A 19422-nucleotide genomic window follows, 5' to 3' on the forward strand; every position below is an offset into this window, starting at 1 on the left:
GGTACACAGCGGTATAATGCAAGCAGTCAAGTCCAGGTTACTCACGGTTTCTTTCACAGATTTGGAGCCGTTTTTTAGGACACCCACCGCATCTGATTCCACTGACGCTGCTATCAGCGCTTCACCTCTGTGGAGCTCTCTCGCAGGAGTGCAGAGCCTGTTGCAGGGCCATTGCCGAGCAACCCACCGACGCGTGCAGCCTAAGGCGCCGCTACTCTGAGCCAGCCGTCAATCTTCTCCGGCGCCGGTCCACCTCTCCCGCTCTCGCTTCCTCCAGGGACCCGTCAAATGGTGAGCTGTGCGGGGAGGAATATCGAGCAGGGCAGGGACTGTAACAGGCAGGGAGGGGGTAAACGCTAGCTAGGCTGGATCACCTCATTGACATTAGCAGCAAGGGGCCGTAGCGAGGAGGGAGCACACACACCTCCACTCACCGCCACATCCGGTCACGCCCCCCCAGCATTTTTTGTTGTTCGTCCTTGTACTGCTACTCCTGACAGAGAAGTGTCCTCTTCGGGCTGTGTTTAGTTGTGTGAAGTGCTTTGAAGTATCTCACACCCCTTCACCCTCCCCTGTTATTCTACATCAATAAATTACAAAAAGGCATTCTTCTAGACTGATTGAGCCAGAATGAATTAACTGTTGCTGTGTGCCTGGCCACCTCTGCACTAACCTTGGGAAGAACCAGCTAATTCATGACAGCTACTGTTTGTTCTTTTGAATTTGATATAGTGAATTAAAATTACCAAATGTGAGGGCAGAGCCAGCGAGCGGCATGTGAGGAGCCTGAGAACGGAGCTCCGTTAGCAGACAGCAGATCCTGCAGTGATCCTGGGCTAAAGACACCCGCTTTTCTCTCAGGAGGTGGGGGATGAGTTCGGGGACACCCCGGGAGTCTCCGGGGATGGTGAAATACAGCCCCCCCTGGCCAAAATCGACCGGAGAATGGCTGGCGAAATATGCCTGGGGCTCTCAAAATGGCGCCGGCACACGGGAGGAGGAGGACGAATGGCCGCCGCTTCACAAGCCTGAGGATCCTTCACAGCAGGCGTTTCCTCAGCAAGACAGGGTGAGTCCTAAACCCCAGCGGGCTGATGGGCTGAAGAGGGGGAGATCCCTAGACAGGCTGAGAGACTCTAGGGCCAGTGCTGACAGAGCGGTGGAGGGGGGAGAGGAGCCATCCCTAACACAAATCATGGATGCCATACAGGGATGTCAGAGCAAGTTAATAAACCACTTTGAGGAGCTGAAGGTAGAATTCTCCTTCATGAAGCATGACATGCAAAAACTAAGAGAAAAGGCACAGATCACGGATCGACGCCTTACTTCATTGGAAGATGTATTCAGACCATTAGATACTGCAGCACAAGTGACTAAGAAGACTTTGTCTTAACATACATTAAAGATGGCTGATATGGAAGATCGTATGAGAAGGAACAATATTAGGCTGGTGGGTTTCCTGGAAGGGGTGGAAGGGAGGCATCCTGAAGAATTCCTTGAGAAATGGTTGTTGGAACATATGCCTTCTAACATCTTTACAAGTATGTTTGCCATTGAAAAGGCACACCGCATTCCAGGACGGGCACCTCCAAAGGGAGCCCGCCTAGATCAATGATTGCAAAAGTACTGCACTTCGGTGATCGGGAAAATATTCTGCGGGGAGCCCGAACGGGACCTTATTTAACGATCGATGGATGCCGTATATCAATATATCCTGATTTTTTTGCAACTACCCAGAAGCAAAGGGGCTCCTAACACCCTGTAAAGAGGAGATTGAGGGACCTTAGCCTGATCTACAGCATGCTCTACCCTGCCAAATTGAGGGTGGTGGATAATGGGAAAGCATATTTCTTTAACAACCCTACTGAGGCCTCGGAGTGGTTGGATACACATGGTCGCCAACTAAATAGAGTTTCTCCCAGCCGGCCATGAGTGAGTCTTGTGGAGACACCACTGGATCGGGGGGGCCCACAGAAGAAATGTCTGCAGAACCTTGTTTTTTTTTTTGAAAGGGGGAAAAAAAAAAAAAATTACCAAATGTAAGTACCCTTGAATGTTTCAGGTGTAGCTTGAAGTACATGTCCAATTGGTTAGGATTATGCCTTTCATAAATATTGCTTGGCGGTCAAAGTTTTCAAGTTTCCATATATTAGTATTCACTGACACCTTATATTTGGTTTCTTGTATAAAAAGTGTTCTATTTAGCAATTGCAATCAGTTTACAACTGTCATGTTTATAGCCCAAGCATTTGCCCAATTGATTACTTAGGACAACAAGAACATTTTTAGACTAAAACACTTTTCATACATGAAACCCCTTTTGTTTAAGATGTCAACATCTCAAGACAAAAGCATCTCCTAGGGCATGTACAGTAAATATCCTATACATTGTATTATTTTGGCCATTTCAATATTAGTTCAAAGCTCAGTTTCCATGCTGTTTATTCCCTATGTGCAGTGTAGGAGCTAAGTATAGTATACATATTTTAAGACCTGTAAGTTGTTCACAGACTACCTGCTTTGTAGCAAACTGAGCTAATGTGGAGTAAGCTAATAGAGATCACTGAAGTAGTGGTGGAGTGGTGGTGCCCACTACAGTGATTTCCAGCTTCTAGAGGGTTCCCATAGGTATGGTAAATGCGTAGTTACAGTGCTACAAGCTGGACCAATGTAACTATGTACAAAAAAAAATGCCTGGAATTATTCTTTAACATGTGTGCATATATTATGATTTTTTGATGAACATCAAAAAGATCAAAACTGAGTCTTTAACTTTAATTGAGGCTTCACCTGCTTCATTATGTTATGTTGTATACTATCAGTTATAACATTGAATTTCATAAAAACAGACACCAAGATTATCTGGTCATAAAGAATTTATTTTTTTATTATTTTGCAGTAAAACGATGGTAGTTTTTTTCTACTTGAGTCTTCAGAGACATGTATCAGCAACATGTATTCAGTGACCAGTTGATGATGATTTAACCTAGTGGCTCAAGGCTGTCTTGTTATATTAGCTTGTGGCCTGTTTAAAGAAAGGAAAAATCTGGTTTATATATTGCAAAGAAACCAACATAAATAAGATACGCAGTAGAAGAGGTTCAACAGTCATTTTTAAGTGCAGGTTTGAATCTGATTGGTTGCTGGAATGGGACAGATGGATAAACCCCAAAGCTTCTTCATTTGTTTGGTTTGTCTCTTTTCCTGTGTCAGGAATAGGAGACCTCATACTTTGATATTGGAATGCCAATCATAATGCAGCTGAAGGAATGCAAACTAGTCCAATCTGCCCATAAAAAAAAAAATCATTTTTGGGTTATATACATATGAAAGTTAAAAGAAGATGAATAATGTGTACTTATATTACCACCAACTAAAATATTCCCCCTTTAAAAAAACTTCCTAAAAGAGTGCACTGAATCAAATGTATCAATATGTATGGGTTCTTAATGGAACCATTGATTTATTTTGTGCTGTTTTTCCTAGGCTGCTCTAAATACTACTCCCACCTAAACTTTTCTCTTCCAGGTATTTGTTAGCTGGCAAAGATTGGCAGTCCATCTGTGCACATAGGGGGAGATCAGGGGGAGATCCTCACATGTGCGCAAATGCTGCCAATTTCTGGGAGATGGGCACTAAAGCACCCTCTAGCATTTGTGCGCATGTGCTGAAATGCACCACGTGTGTGCACATGCACAGCAAAAGTTGCAGTTTAGTAACACACTGCCTCCTGGGATAGCTGTGATATAGCAGTCCAAGGAGACAGCTGGGCCTAGCCTTGGCTGGAAACCAGGAAGCACAGACCAGCACAAAAAGTAACAGATAGGTAAAAATTATAATACATTTTTTTTAGCATCCTTGTAAGAGAAAGAGAAGAGGGACAAAATGGGAAAATCTCGTTTTAGTGAGTTAAGTTCCGCTTTAACATGTTCATTATGAACAAACCAAGTCTAAAAAAAGGTATTCAATAGAGGTGGAACTCAGCACTCTGCAGTATGCAGCCAGCTTCAGATGGGGTACAGAGGGACACTGCAGATGGACCAACACAGGGTAGCTTCCGAGTTCCATGCGGAGCAGCTCCCCTGCAGCATTCTGAGCACATGAGTTTGCCAGTTTGGCACAAGCACCATTCATAGAAAGCTTTACATTTTCTGAATGCAAAGCATGAAGCAGGTAGAAAGTGTGCCGTGACTGACCCGCTTATCTACCTCATCCAATCAGAGAACACTTTGCATCCATTGAGAAAATGCAAAGTGATTTCTGAAATGCACCTGTGCTGAATGGGTGACCTTCTGTGTTCACAATGCAGCAGGGGAGCCACTCAGCACGGGACCCGGAAACTAGCTGACATCACAGTAATATCTGTGTTTACTACAGTGATTTTCAGCTTCCACGGGTATGGTATATGTATAGTTACATAGGGCCAAGCTGAACCAAATTGACTATGTAAAAATATCCATACCTAGTGGACCACTTACTCATGTCTACAAGGTAGAAATACAAATACATATAACATTCATGCATAGTGCAAGACTTACCTGTTCCATGTTAATGGGCCTCAATTATTTGAAGAAGGCCTGCTTTCTAAAATATACAAATATAACAGAATTAATTTATTATAAAAGAAGATACAAAACATTTCAGTCACTTTTGATACAAAAGTAATCTTCACCCAACAGCCTATAAGGCATCTAAGATAACTTGCTAGTTGTACTACAAAGCAGTGGTTATTTGTGAATAATGTATATTGTGCACAATGATAGGTTTCTACAGGTTAGATTTTACTGCACTGACTAATAAGCACTCTTTTTGTGCATTTAACCCAATATTTGTTAGACATACTATTTAGCATCAAGTATTTGAAAGATGCACTGACAACTGTGATTTACTAAAGTATGATGGGGCATACTTGTATTCACTTCAAACATTCAATCAAATTGAAAACATTTTTTAAAAATAAAGTTTGGGCATGCCAACCCCTGTCTTCTTGCTTATCTTACATACTTTGGCAGTAAGATTTACCTGCCATCATTTTCAACTCTGTTCCTCTTCATGCCCCATCACACTGTATAAAGTAAATAAAACTCCAACAAGGAAAGCAAGACCTCCTCATAATAGAGAGGTGTGCAGATCCAGGAACTCCAGTGCATATAGCTCACTAACAGGGTTGCTGAGAAAGTGACAGTTTGCGTAACTTTTCAGCATTTACCAAAAACTGGAGCATCAGTTTTGGGTGGACTGGTCCTTTAAGGGTAACCAGGGTCACTTCACTTCAGCTCACATCTTTAGTAAGTTAAGCCCAGTGTGCATTCATCAAATACATTATCAAGCAGCTAGAATTACAAATTAAGTATTTGCTAAATTCACTATCACACAGTGAATATTTATTGTTATACAGTACATGTTTATTAGATAGACTATCAAGAAATCAGTTCACTATACCGTATGTGCAGCAGTTTAATTAGTGTGAGTTTAAGAAAAAAGTTCACCTTTAGTAACATGTTACACCCGGTTTTAGGGTGTAACATGTTGCTATTAAGCACACCTCACCACACCTTACCCATCTCACCACCCTGTGACAGCAGTCGGATGTGTTCTTCTCCCTGTACCGCCTGTCACATTTTGAAAATAGCAGGAATATGTGAATAAACTACACGTCCCATCCTCCACCATGGCGGATGCTTCATTCACACTGCCCACAGCTCAGAAACTGTCTGCCTATACAGAGGTATGGCAAAGAGCTTTAAGCAGTGTCTGCAGGAGCTGAACATTGCACCGACTGATCGTGGGTGAAATGCTTTGCAAGCTCCCGTTCCTGCAATATGATGTGCATTAAACGTTTTTTGAAATGGTGAACTTAGCCTTTAATCTCGGTACAGTTGATATTTAGGCAGCTAATAGTCATGAGAAAAGCTAACAGACATATCGTGCCATCTTTTACCTAGTTGGCCAATAATCTCCTGCCCCTGAGAAGGCAGATACTTGTGAGAACATCAACTTTACTAGATGCTTTAGAAAGCTTGTCCCAAATGTTAATGATCCCTCCTAGATAAGAAGCATTCACCTGCACCAATCCCTCAATTGTTTCCCAAGCTGAATTTTGTAGCAATAGCAAACCCAGCTGCTTGCAGATGGTCATCGTAATTGTATGGACAACAGTTCCCGAAACCCTACCTCTCACTTTAGATCTCTAGTAACATAGTATTTATACCCATTAATCTAAGCACTATCTACTCTGTAAGAGTGACAATGCTGATTGAATGGCATTTAAAATGGCTTGACTGCTCATGACAACACTGTAGATATTGGACTCACAACATTCAGAATTTATATTTAGCTAACAGTTCTGCCTTTGCAAAATAGAACTTTTTGTGCATGAACAACAGATATGGAAAAAAATGCAAATATACACCTTCACTGAAGCATGCATTCCATTGTAGTTGGCATTATACACATTGCACAGCAGTCACATTACATACCTCGTCATCAAAGCATTTCTGGTGGTCCTCTGCTGCGCAGCATTTTATATCTATTTTTCTAAAGGCTTCAACAACCTCTTTAAGTTTTTCTGGCCCACAGTCAGGCTTCATTTTCATGTATTCAACCAACACTCTGTAAATAAAATTACATCAAATTACACCACAGTAAAATGTTAAGAAAGAAAATTTGATGATGATTTCATGCATTCATATTGTATGTTCCAATTTAAGATTGCACGAAGACCAGTTAGGGTTCTTGTTGGGTACTTATTAATTACTTCTAGTTGGAAGGTGTGATGTAGAGTGTGGGACAAATGGACATCTCTTAAATCCAAACATCTCCTAAATCCACGTTCATACCACGTGCCTTTCTGCATGCATTCCAGTGAATTTTTGATGTGTTCTGCCACATTCCAAATGCGGTCCATACAGAAAAAATGCAGCATGTTCTACTTTTGTTGACTGCACTGGAATGCACTGCGTTGGTGTGAACTAGGGCCTTTGGAATCTGTGTTAAACACGGTCCATGCGTTTTTGAAGCAGAATAAAAACTGCATCTGGTATGAACCACCGGTCCGTAGAGCAGAGGAGGGTTAGAGCCTCTCTGGTGGAATCTGCAACAACCAATTGCTGACGATCATGCCTGTGAGCTGTTTTTTAAAACACAGAGCACAATGTAACACTGAGGTATCACCCAGATCCTCTGATTACTAAAAGGACAAACAATCCCTTTTTTCTGGTCCATCCACAGCCATAAAACCTGATGAAGAGGGTAGGCTTAGTTCCTAAAATGCATTAGTTGTTTACATAAATTTTGTCTTTTAAGGAAATAAATGTATTATCTTTGGACTTTAATACATCGCTGTGATGCTCCATTCATACATGTTCCCTCCTTAAGCCTCGTACACACAGTACGAAAATCAGAAGGGGATTGTCCTTTGACAGGCTGTTGTCGGAAGTTCTTACTGTCAGTATGCTCCTTTCAACAATTGTTTTCCAATTTTCGGCCAACAAATGTTGGATGACAGGCTAGTAAATTTTTGTCAAACGACAGCTCCACGTCAGGTTTTCGTATGGTCAGTACACATGTCTGTCACATAAAAGTCGAAAGTACAAACACGCATGCTCGGAATCAATGCTCACCAAACACGAAATTAGCAGAAGGGGCCCAAAGGGTGGCGCTCAAGAGCTGAAATTCCTCGTAGTACATCACTGCGTTCGTGTTTGTGGCACGACAATTTGTGTACCGTTCCTGGCACACACCCATTTGACAAAAATAAGACACTCGGTTGTCCAACAATCGTACCGTGTGTACAAGGCTTTAATCTCACTCCGGAGTGGCATTGCAAGCTTGACTTACCTGGTCTTCCACTGCAGCCTTTGCTTTAAAGTGATTGTAAAGTTAAATGTAAAAAATAACATAACATATCATAGTTACCCACTCTGAGTAATGGTTTTGCACAGAGCAGCCCCAATCCTCCACTTCTCTGGTCCCCCATCAACAATTCTGGGATCCCCCTCTTCTCCATGTGCCAGCATAGGAAGCAGTTTCCTATGGTGGCCAATGCTGTATCCTGGCCTAGGCTGACAAGGCCCAGGCCTAGAGCAACACTTTGCAGGGGGGCAGCACGGAAAGAGTCCCCGCCGGCTTGCGCTACACTGTTAGTGTAGCACCAGTCTTATGGGGTGGACTGGGCTGAGAGGCAAATTAGTCTAGCGCCCCCATAAAGCGGCTTTACTGCTTCCGGTATGCGGGCAGCTGGCATTCCACAATTGGGGGGGCGCCGCTTCTAATTTTGAACGTCCTCTCATCCTGGAACACAAACCTTCCTCACTGTGCTATATGTTTTCTGCTGCACCATTGGCATGGTTATATTTTCTTAGTCCTCTCCATAAAATTATCAGAAATTTGTGCTTAAAGTAGAACTATAGGCAACACTTTTTTTTTTCATTTTGGATAGAGTAAGGGAGGGTTATAACCCCTGTCAGTTTATTTTTTACCATCCCTGTCCCATTGCAGAGATTTCCCTTCACTTCCTGCCCCATAGCCAAACAGGAAGTGAGAGGAAATCTATGCAAATTAAGGGAATCCATTGCTTCCCCTCCCCCCCAGAACTAGTGTCGCCACTCGAAAATTTCAGGGTGGGTCTTAAACAGCAAGGGGTGTGGCCTTGACCGGAAGGGGTGGGTCATATTTAAATTAGGGGGTGCACGAGTTTAGTCAGGCCTAAGTCATTGACACACACAGTGTGGCTTGGCCCTACCCCCTGCTTGATTATCACTGGATTTGATTGACAGCAGCAGGAGCCAATGGCTCCCATCGCTTTCACAGAATCCAGTAGGGAGCGGCTTTTTTTTTTCTTTTTTTTTTTTTTTACCTCTTGCAGAGAATGCTTTAAAGTGTAACTAAAACAGTGTAACTTTTTTTTTTTATAGTTTTTAGTAGAGTAGAGATGGATTCAAACCCATCAGTTTTTATTGCTGTCTGTGCCCCCGTTACGGAGATTCACCCTCTCTATTTGTCCCGTTTACCATTATCATTGAAAGTGAAAGTAAAAGAAAATCCCAAATTTTGGGTTGTTCCCAGAAAAGTAATAGATGGGAAATCTTCTAATGGGAACGCTTGTTCTGGTGACCTGGGGGTCCCCAAGGAATTCCCTTAATTTTCAGGGATTTCCTCTCACTTCCTGTTTGACTATGGGACAGGAAGTGAAGGGAAATCTCCGCAATGGGACATCTATCCAAAATGGAAAAAAAAGTATGCCTATAGTTGTACTTAAAGGTAAAAAACCTTTAGCATTTACAACCACTTTAATGAATGGATTTGTTATTGTTCTGCAGAACTGAATTTCATAATGAGTTTTACTAGTATCTGATCATGTGACCAGTCAGGTTGATTGCCCATTTATTTGAGTGCACCCTTTTCCTTGGCAGATTATTGTTCTACGCACGTTAATCCTAAACATTGCCTTATGATACTTCTACTGTTATATTATAACTGACCTTGGCTTATGACCCCATAGATGATTCTTTGCCGTCTGCACTGACTCTTACTTGGGAGCGCAACAGTGACTCTCTGCCGCCTGAACTGACCCTGGCTTGTAAACTTGACGATGATTCTTTGGTGTCTCTAGTACCCCTTGCTTGAGACTGAATTACTTGATTTCTCTTGAGCAACTGAGTGTTGTGTTAATGTTCATACTGTATTTTGAATGGATAAAGTAAGAAAAATTGGACCTGGTGACATTTTTAAGCAGCACTTTCATTATTGAAGAACTAAACCCCATTAAATATTATACATTTCTCAGATCTAAACATAGATCAGGACATGTAAAATACCAGTGTTTTCAGCAGTAGTTCAACCAGTATTGTGCAATAAAAAAAAAAAAATTAAGCACAATGCAGCATGGAAGGAGAAGAGTTTAAGGCTGGGTTCACACATATGCGAATTGGAGGCGAGTTTCCCCACATCCAATTTGCTTGAAAAGCAAGTGTGACAGGCTCTCAATGGAGCCAGTTCACACAGGTCCGCATTCAAAAAAAGTCCTGTGCATCTTTGGGTCCAATTCAGGCAAAAATTTGGACCTGGTTCGCACCTGAACCGGTGAACAGGGACACACCAGACCCCAGGCACGAACCCACGCCCGCATATGTGTGAACCCGGCCTAAACAGGAAAAAAAAAAGTAAAAAAAAGACATGTAAGATACAAACTATGAAATCGCAAGTCAACCCATATTGGGTATATTGGCTATTTCATGCATTGTGTTATGAGACAATCTTTATACCCCCTTTTTCTCATGGTTGTTTTTCCACAACTTACTCCAGTTTCTTCTTTATCTGGTCATCTTCGGAACCTTTACATAAGTCCTCATTAAAGTGGAGCTTACTTTCATCCCATGCTGGCGCTACATAATTAGGATAACGTTGAAGATCAGTGAAGCATTTTCTTCTATTAGCATATGAGTCGACGCAACAATGGCGAACATTGTCATTTACGAATGTATGCTTTTCCTTTTCACACATCTCTCCCAAAAGAATATCCAGCTGTGATGTAAAATATTGGAAAATATGTAAAGGTTTAGTGTGAATATTTAAACAGGATTTCTAAATCAGAGGCAATGGTGTATTTAAAGCAAACATATGGTTATAATAAAAAAATAAAGAATTTATTTTTCAATCTACATATAGGGATTACTTGGATAAATGATGCATATATTTGATATGCACTCATTGCCATAATCTAAATAAATGAAAATGCATATCAGTCACAAGGAAAAAGTAAGTACATCCCTACATTTAGCACTATTTCAAATCCATTAAATTAGAACTGAGTGATCCAGATTAGGTGCCAATGATTAGAATATCTTTAGAGAAGTATGTAGGTGGAACCTGTGTTGATTGAACTTCAGGTGTTCATCACAAGAGCTCTCTAATGCCGTGTACACACGACCGGACTTTTCGACCGGACTGGTCCGACGGAACGAATCCATCGGACAATCCAACCGTGTGTGGGCTTCATCGGACCTTCAGCTGATTTTTTATGTCGAATATCAGACGGACTTTAGATTTGGAACATGTTTCAAATCTTTCCGACGGACTCGAGTCCAGTCGAAAAATCCCTTCGTCCGTATGCTAGTCCGACGGGCAAAAAAAGACGCTAGGGCAGCTATTGGCTACTGGCTATAAACTTCCTTATTCTAGTCCCTTTGTACGTCATCACATTCAAAGCAACGGACTTTCGAACGGTCTTTATTCCGTTCGTGTGTGGGCAAGTCCGGTCGTCCGAAAGTCCGTCGTAACGCCATTGAAAGTCCGCTGGAAAGACAGTCGGACCTTTGATGCTGAAAAGTCCGCTCGTGTGTACATGGCATAAGGCCCCCAAAAAGAAGGCTGTTGATGCCTATGAGTGTGGCAAAAAAATAAAAAAGATTGCCAAATGATATGAATCAATCATTCCATTGTACAGAAAATAGCCTGAGTGGCATAGATTTCAAACAACTGCTTGTCCAGGGCTGTCAAAGTTAGCTCAAGAGTCAACTGTTTGATGCTATAAGGACCCCTCCAAGAACCCCAACATTTAAAGTGGATGTAAACCCAATGTAATCCTTTCTAAACTACTGCCATAGGGGTTATCTATAAGGATATACATGCCTCCTGGATGTCTCTTTACCTGTCAAATGTCTCCCCTTTGTCTGTTATGAGACCCGAAAAACTGCAGATTCTGTGGGTGGGTCTGTTGTCTGGAGCTCGGTGGGTGGAGTTGTGATGTCAGTAGACTCCCCGCCCACCTCTACACTCCCCTTGTCAATATGCATTTTCTCCTGTGTATTTCTAACACTGAACTTCTGCTATGATCTCTAACATCCAGTGAAAAGACAGGAAAGTAACCACATGACTTCAGCATGCCAAATCATCTTGCAGACTATTTGCCTTTAGTAAATCAACCCCACTGTTTGAATAAAAAAAAAAAAAATTGCCTGCTCAATTATGTTAAAAAGTCAACAATTTCCATGGATGTACTTGCTTTTTTAATGCACTGCATATTTTATTCTGGGTAGTTTTAGTTGTTGCTAGAGTTATGCCTAAACAGTAAAGTCTCTACATGTTTGGCTTACTTTCTGTAATGGGGTGCTTTACAAAAAGTTGTGAGACATTTTTTACCTTAAAGTGGTCTTAAAGGCGCAAGACTTTTTACCTTCTGTGTGCAGCGTCCTGCATCCCCCCCCCCCTCCGTAGCACACCCCTGAGTTACCTCTCAATCCAACGATGTGCACTAGAGCTGAGCTTTACCCAGGTCTCTCATTCCTCATTGTCAATCACAGCCAGTGAGCCAATGAGAAGAGTGCGTGAGCGCGTCCAATCCACAGATCTGTGCGTTTAATGGACACATACAGGGGGGGGCGGGAGCGAACACACACCAGTGCCCCCAGAGCAAGCAGTTTGCTATTGGGGGCACTGGCTGAAGAGAAGGATCCAGGTGCTGGCGAGGGACCCCTAGAAGAAGAGAATCGGGGCTGCTCTGTGCTAAACCACTGCACAGAGCAGGGAAGTATAACGTGTTTGGTTTTTTTTTGTTTTTTTTAATAAACCTTTAATAGCACTTTAATGCAGGGAATGCATTACGGTAAAAAACATTTAGGCTTTAGAACCACAATTATCACTTTCAATATATGTTATATATCTTATATATCCTACCCAGAATATTTCATAATGTTTCTAGTTTAGGAAATAAATCTGTGCAACACTAGATATTATTATTATATTATATTACAGAAAACAAGAAGAACTAACCTTTTCTTCAGCACAGGTTTGCTGTTTGTTCTCAGCCAAGCCACAGCAGTAGACTGCAACCTTGGTCATTCTACCAGCTAATTCAACAAGCGTTGGGGCCGTTACCTGAGGCATCTTAAAAAAGTATCGAAAAAGCAGCCTGGAAGAAAGGAAAACTGGTTCTTAGGAAAGTGTTAATGGCCAACTGGACCAAAGAACAATATTTAAGTGTTGTATATTTTCAAACAATTTGCAGGGCCAACTCCAGCTAAAACTTTTTTCCTTAGCTTTGGCTAGAGGATGGAAGGGTTAGAACCTCCAGTTATGGATCTAGGGAGGGTGCATGGGTTAGACCATCTGTTAATTTTTTATTGACATGAAATTTCTCCCAACTTCCAATCTGTTTCACATCATCCCCTTTCTGTTAAATTGACAGGCATCACACATTACATGAAGTGAGGGAAGGAAGCTTTGGAAACTCTTTCTGGATTTTGTTGGTAGGGATGACTCCATGATGGAGTTTTTCCCTACTTCAACACCTGTCTAATTGATAGGTTGAAGGGAGTAAAACTCCATCATGGAGAAAAACACAGCATTTAAAGAGTAACTCCACTTTCGTTGAATTTTTAACCCTTCCTCACTCTACTTTGACAGATTCTTTGCTAACAATAAACCAGTTTTAGCCTAACCTCACAATTCACAGAGCCCTTGACCCCCATGAGGGATGTTAACCACCAAAGAGCCCCATCACCTCTCTTGTAATTCTTTCCTTAAGGCATTCTTTGGTCCTCTGGGTAAAAAAAAAAAAAAAAAACGAAAAGCTGCTAATATGTACTAAAATAGTGGACATGGTGGCACAGTAGGTGGGAATAACAAATAAAAACATTGATGTAAGAAAAGTGTAATATAATGCTTAATATATAGCAAAATGAATTGTTCCAGTCTGTACCCAAACCTGGCTTTGTATTATATATTAGGTAGCTATCGATTTACTAATTCACAAACAGATACAGAACAAACACATTCTACATGTAGTTCACATAGAAACTGTAAACACCTCATGTGGCACAGATTCCCCCTGCTGCTACCTGGGCCCCAATGTCATTTACTGGCCCCTTCCATTTGTAAATGAACACAGTAAGTGATCGATACTGATCACTCACTGTGTTCATACATAACTGAAGCATATATATTATATATACACACACACACACATGGATGTGTGTTTGAACTTTGGGGTGCACATCCTAATGCAATCGGCTGTGCACACCTATGCTAGTGCTATTTATATATTGATACATACAAAGAAATCGCCGTAATTCTATGCAACCAATCTAGAACCCTGCCACTTAGTTTTTGTGCCAAGGCAAGAACCTGAATGACTAGTAGAAACCCACACATTGAACATATAAGGCCTCATTCACATGGGCATGCGATTATATGAATTTTTATGCCTTTACAGAACATTTCTAAAGATTTATAAAAGCATGTAATGATTTCAAATAGTATAGTGCACACTCTGCATTTACTTGTGTTTAATTGTATTCAATTTAGCTGTGTTTAGAAAACACAGAAATCTGCGCGTCCAGTGGCAGAAAAGAAACTTTGAACGCTTTAAATGGAAAATGTGTGTAAACACATGTAAACGCATTATATTGTAACTGTAATGTCTGCCTTCATTTTGTAAACAAAAATTTCTAAACAAACTGTTAACGCTATATAAACCCTGTGTTATAATAATGATGTAACTGCAAGTACGACTTTGTTCACATTGAACATGGCTTTGAAATTGTGCGACTTCATCTGAAGCCCCACGATTTCAAAGCAGCATGTCCATGCGACTTTGGGTGTGACTTGCAAGACATCTGTGTGGCTTCATGCACAGATATCAATTGAAGTCGCACCCGAAATCGGCAAAAGCAGTGCAGAAACTTTTGCAAATCGGTGCAGCGCCACAAAGTCAGCGTCGCACCAATTGGAACGGTGCCATTGCTGGCAATAGGTTGCGACTTGTCATGCGATTTGACCCATAAAATCACATGACAAATCGCTTCAATGTGAATGAGGGCTGAATGTGCTGTTTGCCAAAGTTCAGCTTTAAACAACTACATTAAAATTTACAATCCTTAGTTTGGTTTTCTACCAAATTTAGCTTTGTTTTTGTTTTTTTTTTACCAAATTGAGTTATTCCTTCTGAGATGTGAAACCTTGTTTGTGTTATATGACTACATAAAATCCGGATTGTGTGTGGAATCACAGCAATTCTGCCCGGGATTCCACATCGGCGCAAAATGGTGGGTCGCACTTGCGATCCCAGTTACTTTCAATAGCACCCAAATTGCAGCGAGATTTTGCCGCGATTGTCTCTAGACGAATCGCGGTAAAATCGGGAAAACAGAAACGCGGGACGCCTGTCGCCCAAATTCTGGAAATTCTTTTGGGTGACAGGCATCCCATGATTCTGTTTGCGATTCGTCGGGTGACAATCACGGCAAAATTGTGTCTCGATTTGGGTGCCATTGAAGGTCCTGCATTTTGTGGCGATGCGGAATCGTGAGCAGAATCGCGGTGATTCTGCCCAGGATCCGGAACACCATGGTGTGAACGGAGCCTAAGGATGTTCATGCGCTACATATTTTAACTTACTGAATATTATAATCTCTGAACCCGAGCAGCTGCAAGGCACCACAGTTCTGTTTCCTTAGCTCTTCAATTTCTTTCAGTGCAGCCTCTAACAAAATAGGCTGAAATGAAAATAAATCAATACTTAAATTAAAAAAAAAAAACACACATTTACTACTTGGGCTGTGTTATCAGTAAGATTCATATACTTACGGCTTGCTTGAGACACTCGGCATGGTTTTCACTAGCACAGCACTTTTCGAGCAACCCTTCAAATCCTTTAGAAACTCGTAGACAAGACTGAGGTGATGATTCCTGGTGGCTTCTGGCATAATCGTGTGTAAAGCTGGAGAAACAAATGCAAATGACTGTTTATAGTGACATACCCAGAACATGAAACATGTATTTACACTTTGACCATTTAGCAAAGCCATACAGTCACTTAAGCTGAAATGCTACTAGCATTAGTAAATACAGAAGATAGGAATGTATATTATATTTACTTATTTTAAAGTTGTATTTCTTCAGTTGCTTCCTAGTTTCTGGCCTAGGCCAAAATTATGTCATACATCCCAAGAGTCTTCAGGAGGGGAGGAGGGGCTTCCTCAGCTAAGCACACCCTCCTGCCTGCATGCCTGAGCTAAAGGCAGATGGATTCCAGGAAGTGATTGCTACATGAATAATCTACCCTTTCTTAAGATGACCATGGCTAGAAAAGCAAGGGGGGGTGTTTGTTAAAATGTATTATTTCTCAACAAAATAAAGCATGGAGACACAGATGGATGGGTGATTTTTTTTTGCATATTAAAAGTGAATTAGATAGTGTTTTTTATTTGTGGTACTCAGAAACAGTTAAAGTGTTTCTAAACCCAGGACCCTGCATTCACTATATCGGGTCTCCCACAGTACACAGAACATGGAAATGCAATTATTTTAGTAAATATATATTGCTAAATACCATTTCTCATAAGCAGTATGCATTGGTTTCTATGCAGAAGTGAGCCTGATTTTGCACTTTCTAGCTTTAGAAAATAAACCCCATTGTGTACTTAAAAGTGGGGTATGCCTGTATAGCAGTCTTATGACCTCTATCAGTGTCTGGTTAAAAGTCTTAAAACTGATGTTTTATATACTGTATATATTTTTAAATATATACTTATACACAGTTTTTGTTTTAACGCCCTTGACAAAGGATACCCAAACTCAGAATGCTTTTGGTATCCTTTGTCAATGGTGGTAAAGCAAAAACTGTTAAATGGTCCAAAAACAAATAAATAAAATAATTTAAGAATAATATAAATAATATTAAACTGACAAATCTGAAATTATGTAAGGCTCAATTCCAATTTCCAGCCCGCAGCTCATTGGAGTACAAAAAGGCAGGAGTTCAGAGTTTGGGTTATAGGAGGACAACCAACGTAATGATGGCAATTTGTATAAACATTAAAAGGCATACTTACTGGGCAAGGAATAATAACTTGTCTTTTTTATAGTTCTCACACACACGTTCATCTTCATAATAATTTTTCAGTTCTTTGGACAAGTCAGATTCATCGTTTGGCAGGGCAAGAAGACAGGGTGTTCGCTCTAGAATACTTTTAGCACAGCAGTCAGCTAGTTTGGATGATAATTTGTCCTTAGCCTCACAAATATGATCGGTGGCTTCCATCTGTCAAAGATTTATAATACAAATGTATGATAACATCATAATCATTGATTACACCTGTCAACAATGGATTGAAAAAATTACACTTCACAGATATAGGCATATATCTTTAAAGCATAGCTCCCAACTGTCCCTGACTTTGAGGGACTGTCCCTGATTTGGAAAAAATGTCCCTCTGTACCTCATTCCTCCTCATTTGTCCCTCATTTTGGTCTGATCTATAGAGTTGTATATAAAATGCACTTTTTATCTATCAAAAAGTGTTTTCCAGCACTAAACCTTTCATCTGATTTCTAAATTGCTGCATTTGTAAATTCCAAAAGCCAATATAAAGGAATAGAAGTGGTAAAAAAAAGCACTTTGGGTTTAACCAATATTGTTTTTTTGTACAATTCTCCTTTAAGGGGGTGTGTCCTATGCCTGCATACTTTTGCTGATAGGTGTCCCTCATTCCCATCTTATTAAGTTGGGAGGTATGTTATCGGATGTCAAATTACTACTCATTGGGGGTTATTTACTAAAACTGGAGAGTAAAAAATCTGGTGCAGCTCTGCAAAGAAACCAATCAGCTTCCAGGTTTCATTGCCAAATTGAATATGCTGAAATTAGAAGCTGATTGGCTACCATGCACAGCTGCACCAGATTTTGCACTCTCCAGTTTTAGTAAATCTACCCCTTTGTAAAATTGGGTATTAGGTAAAAGGTTTAAGGCTCATGTATACTTGTGAAAAGCTTTTTGAGCTGAGTCACTTTTTACAGAGTGGCAAGAGGGCAGGAGTAGTGCCTGCTGAATGCCTGTTTTTTTTTTTTTTTTTTTTTACAGTTGTGGAAATACTGCTCCACAACTGTAAGCCTAGAGGATGTGGCGCAGCCCCACCCATTTGAATATGTTGCGTTAATCAGTGGCACAGCCCACCCAACACAACAGGGGGAATAATATTTGCCGCAACATGTGTATTAACCCCCCCTAACGGCTGCCTTTGGAGCCTAAGGGGGTGATAATAACGCAGGTCAACCTCCTGTTTTTACCACCTCCCAAGTGTAAACAAGGCCCAAATGTGATGAAGGTAACTTTAAAATATTTGGTGGACAGACTTACCCTTTCCATCATACATTCCACAGCATCACCTTTGCAACAGTCTTCATTCAAATGTACAATTTCCTCGGTGACTTTTTTCACATCTTCAAACCCTGCCTTACCAAACTTTTGGGAGACTTGAACTAGTGTTCTGATAAATGAGAAAAAAGCAATTACCACATCGAAAAAAAAAAAGGCTGGTTCTCCTAAACAGATATAACGCTATAATATGGGTTTTGAAATAGTTGATAAAAGAACATCTTTCATTCCTGTGTTATTATATTGTTTATATTGTGCAATAATCTTAAAGTATATGTGAATTCAAAACTTTTTTTTTTTTTGTTTGCTTTTGATGGAGTCAGAAGCCCCTGTTAACCTCCCTGGCGGTATGATTATTTCGGATTTTAGGTGCTGAAAGCGGTACAATTATTTTGCATGGAAATTTGGCGTTTTATATTGTAGACCTGTAATTCTTAGAAATAACACACTTAAATCTGTCCAAACAAGAGTCTAGTAGACATCCCGGGTATGATAAAGTTTGAAACACTAAATCATAAATTATAATATAATAAATAACTATAAATAGTTATAATAAATAATAATATAATAATAATAACATTTATTCAATAATGTAATCAAATCAAAAACACTGAAATTTGCTCAGTTGCAGAATTGTTGCTGTCATTTCTTTTAGTGTTTGATGACAAATTTCCCCACAAATCACTATCGCTCAATTCTGCAAGTGATTCTAATTTATTATCACTGTTTTCTAGCTGCTCTAAAACCGCTTTTGACAATCACCAGTTTCCAGGCAGAAAGAACAGTATTTATAATATAAAACTGCATGCAGGACACTGGACAGACCACTAGGGACAAAGGGGATGTGTAATTATTTGATACAGTGCTGTAATTTGTAAGATTACAGTATACTGTATCTATAATGTGTTTTTTACTTTTTTAATTTGGCGCTGAACTCCGTCCTCCTGCGTCGCAATGCTCGCAGGGAACAGAGCTCGGCACTGTGAATCGAGCGAGACACGGCGGCTCGCCGATCACAGCGGGGGAACATCGCAGGATCCAGGGGACAAGGTAAGTAACCCGTACATGGATCCTGCGATGCGATCCCGAGTGTGGCTCAGGGTTACCGCTTTTGGTACTGAAATCTCACCCCAAGCCACACTCGGGAATACCGCCAGGGAGGTTAAGCTTTTAGGCTTAATGTACATGGGACATTTTGAAACCTTTCCTGAACAATGCAACTTGACAGATAGTAACCGACATTTCAAAACATTTGTTGTGCCGCATT

General features: G+C 40.7%; 1 protein-coding gene across 1 annotated transcript in view; it reads right to left on the reverse strand.

Moving 5' to 3' along the window:
* Positions 1-2858: 2858 nt before the first annotated feature.
* LOC141108620 (albumin) overlaps positions 2859-19422 on the reverse strand; it is a 30813-nt gene continuing 14249 nt past the window's right edge. Inside the window, exons 7-15 of the mRNA XM_073600399.1 lie at positions 18138-18267; positions 16833-17041; positions 15586-15718; positions 15397-15494; positions 12772-12910; positions 10301-10524; positions 6480-6612; positions 4539-4584; positions 2859-3025 (exon numbers count right to left, since the gene is read on the reverse strand). Of these exons, the coding sequence (XP_073456500.1) occupies positions 4549-4584; positions 6480-6612; positions 10301-10524; positions 12772-12910; positions 15397-15494; positions 15586-15718; positions 16833-17041; positions 18138-18267 (1102 nt within the window). The 3' untranslated portion in view covers positions 2859-3025; positions 4539-4548. The remainder of the gene's footprint in view (positions 3026-4538; positions 4585-6479; positions 6613-10300; positions 10525-12771; positions 12911-15396; positions 15495-15585; positions 15719-16832; positions 17042-18137; positions 18268-19422) is intronic.

Source organism: Aquarana catesbeiana, linkage group LG01, assembly GCF_042186555.1.
Source record: "Aquarana catesbeiana isolate 2022-GZ linkage group LG01, ASM4218655v1, whole genome shotgun sequence".
Classification (NCBI taxonomy): domain Eukaryota; kingdom Metazoa; phylum Chordata; class Amphibia; order Anura; family Ranidae; genus Aquarana; species Aquarana catesbeiana.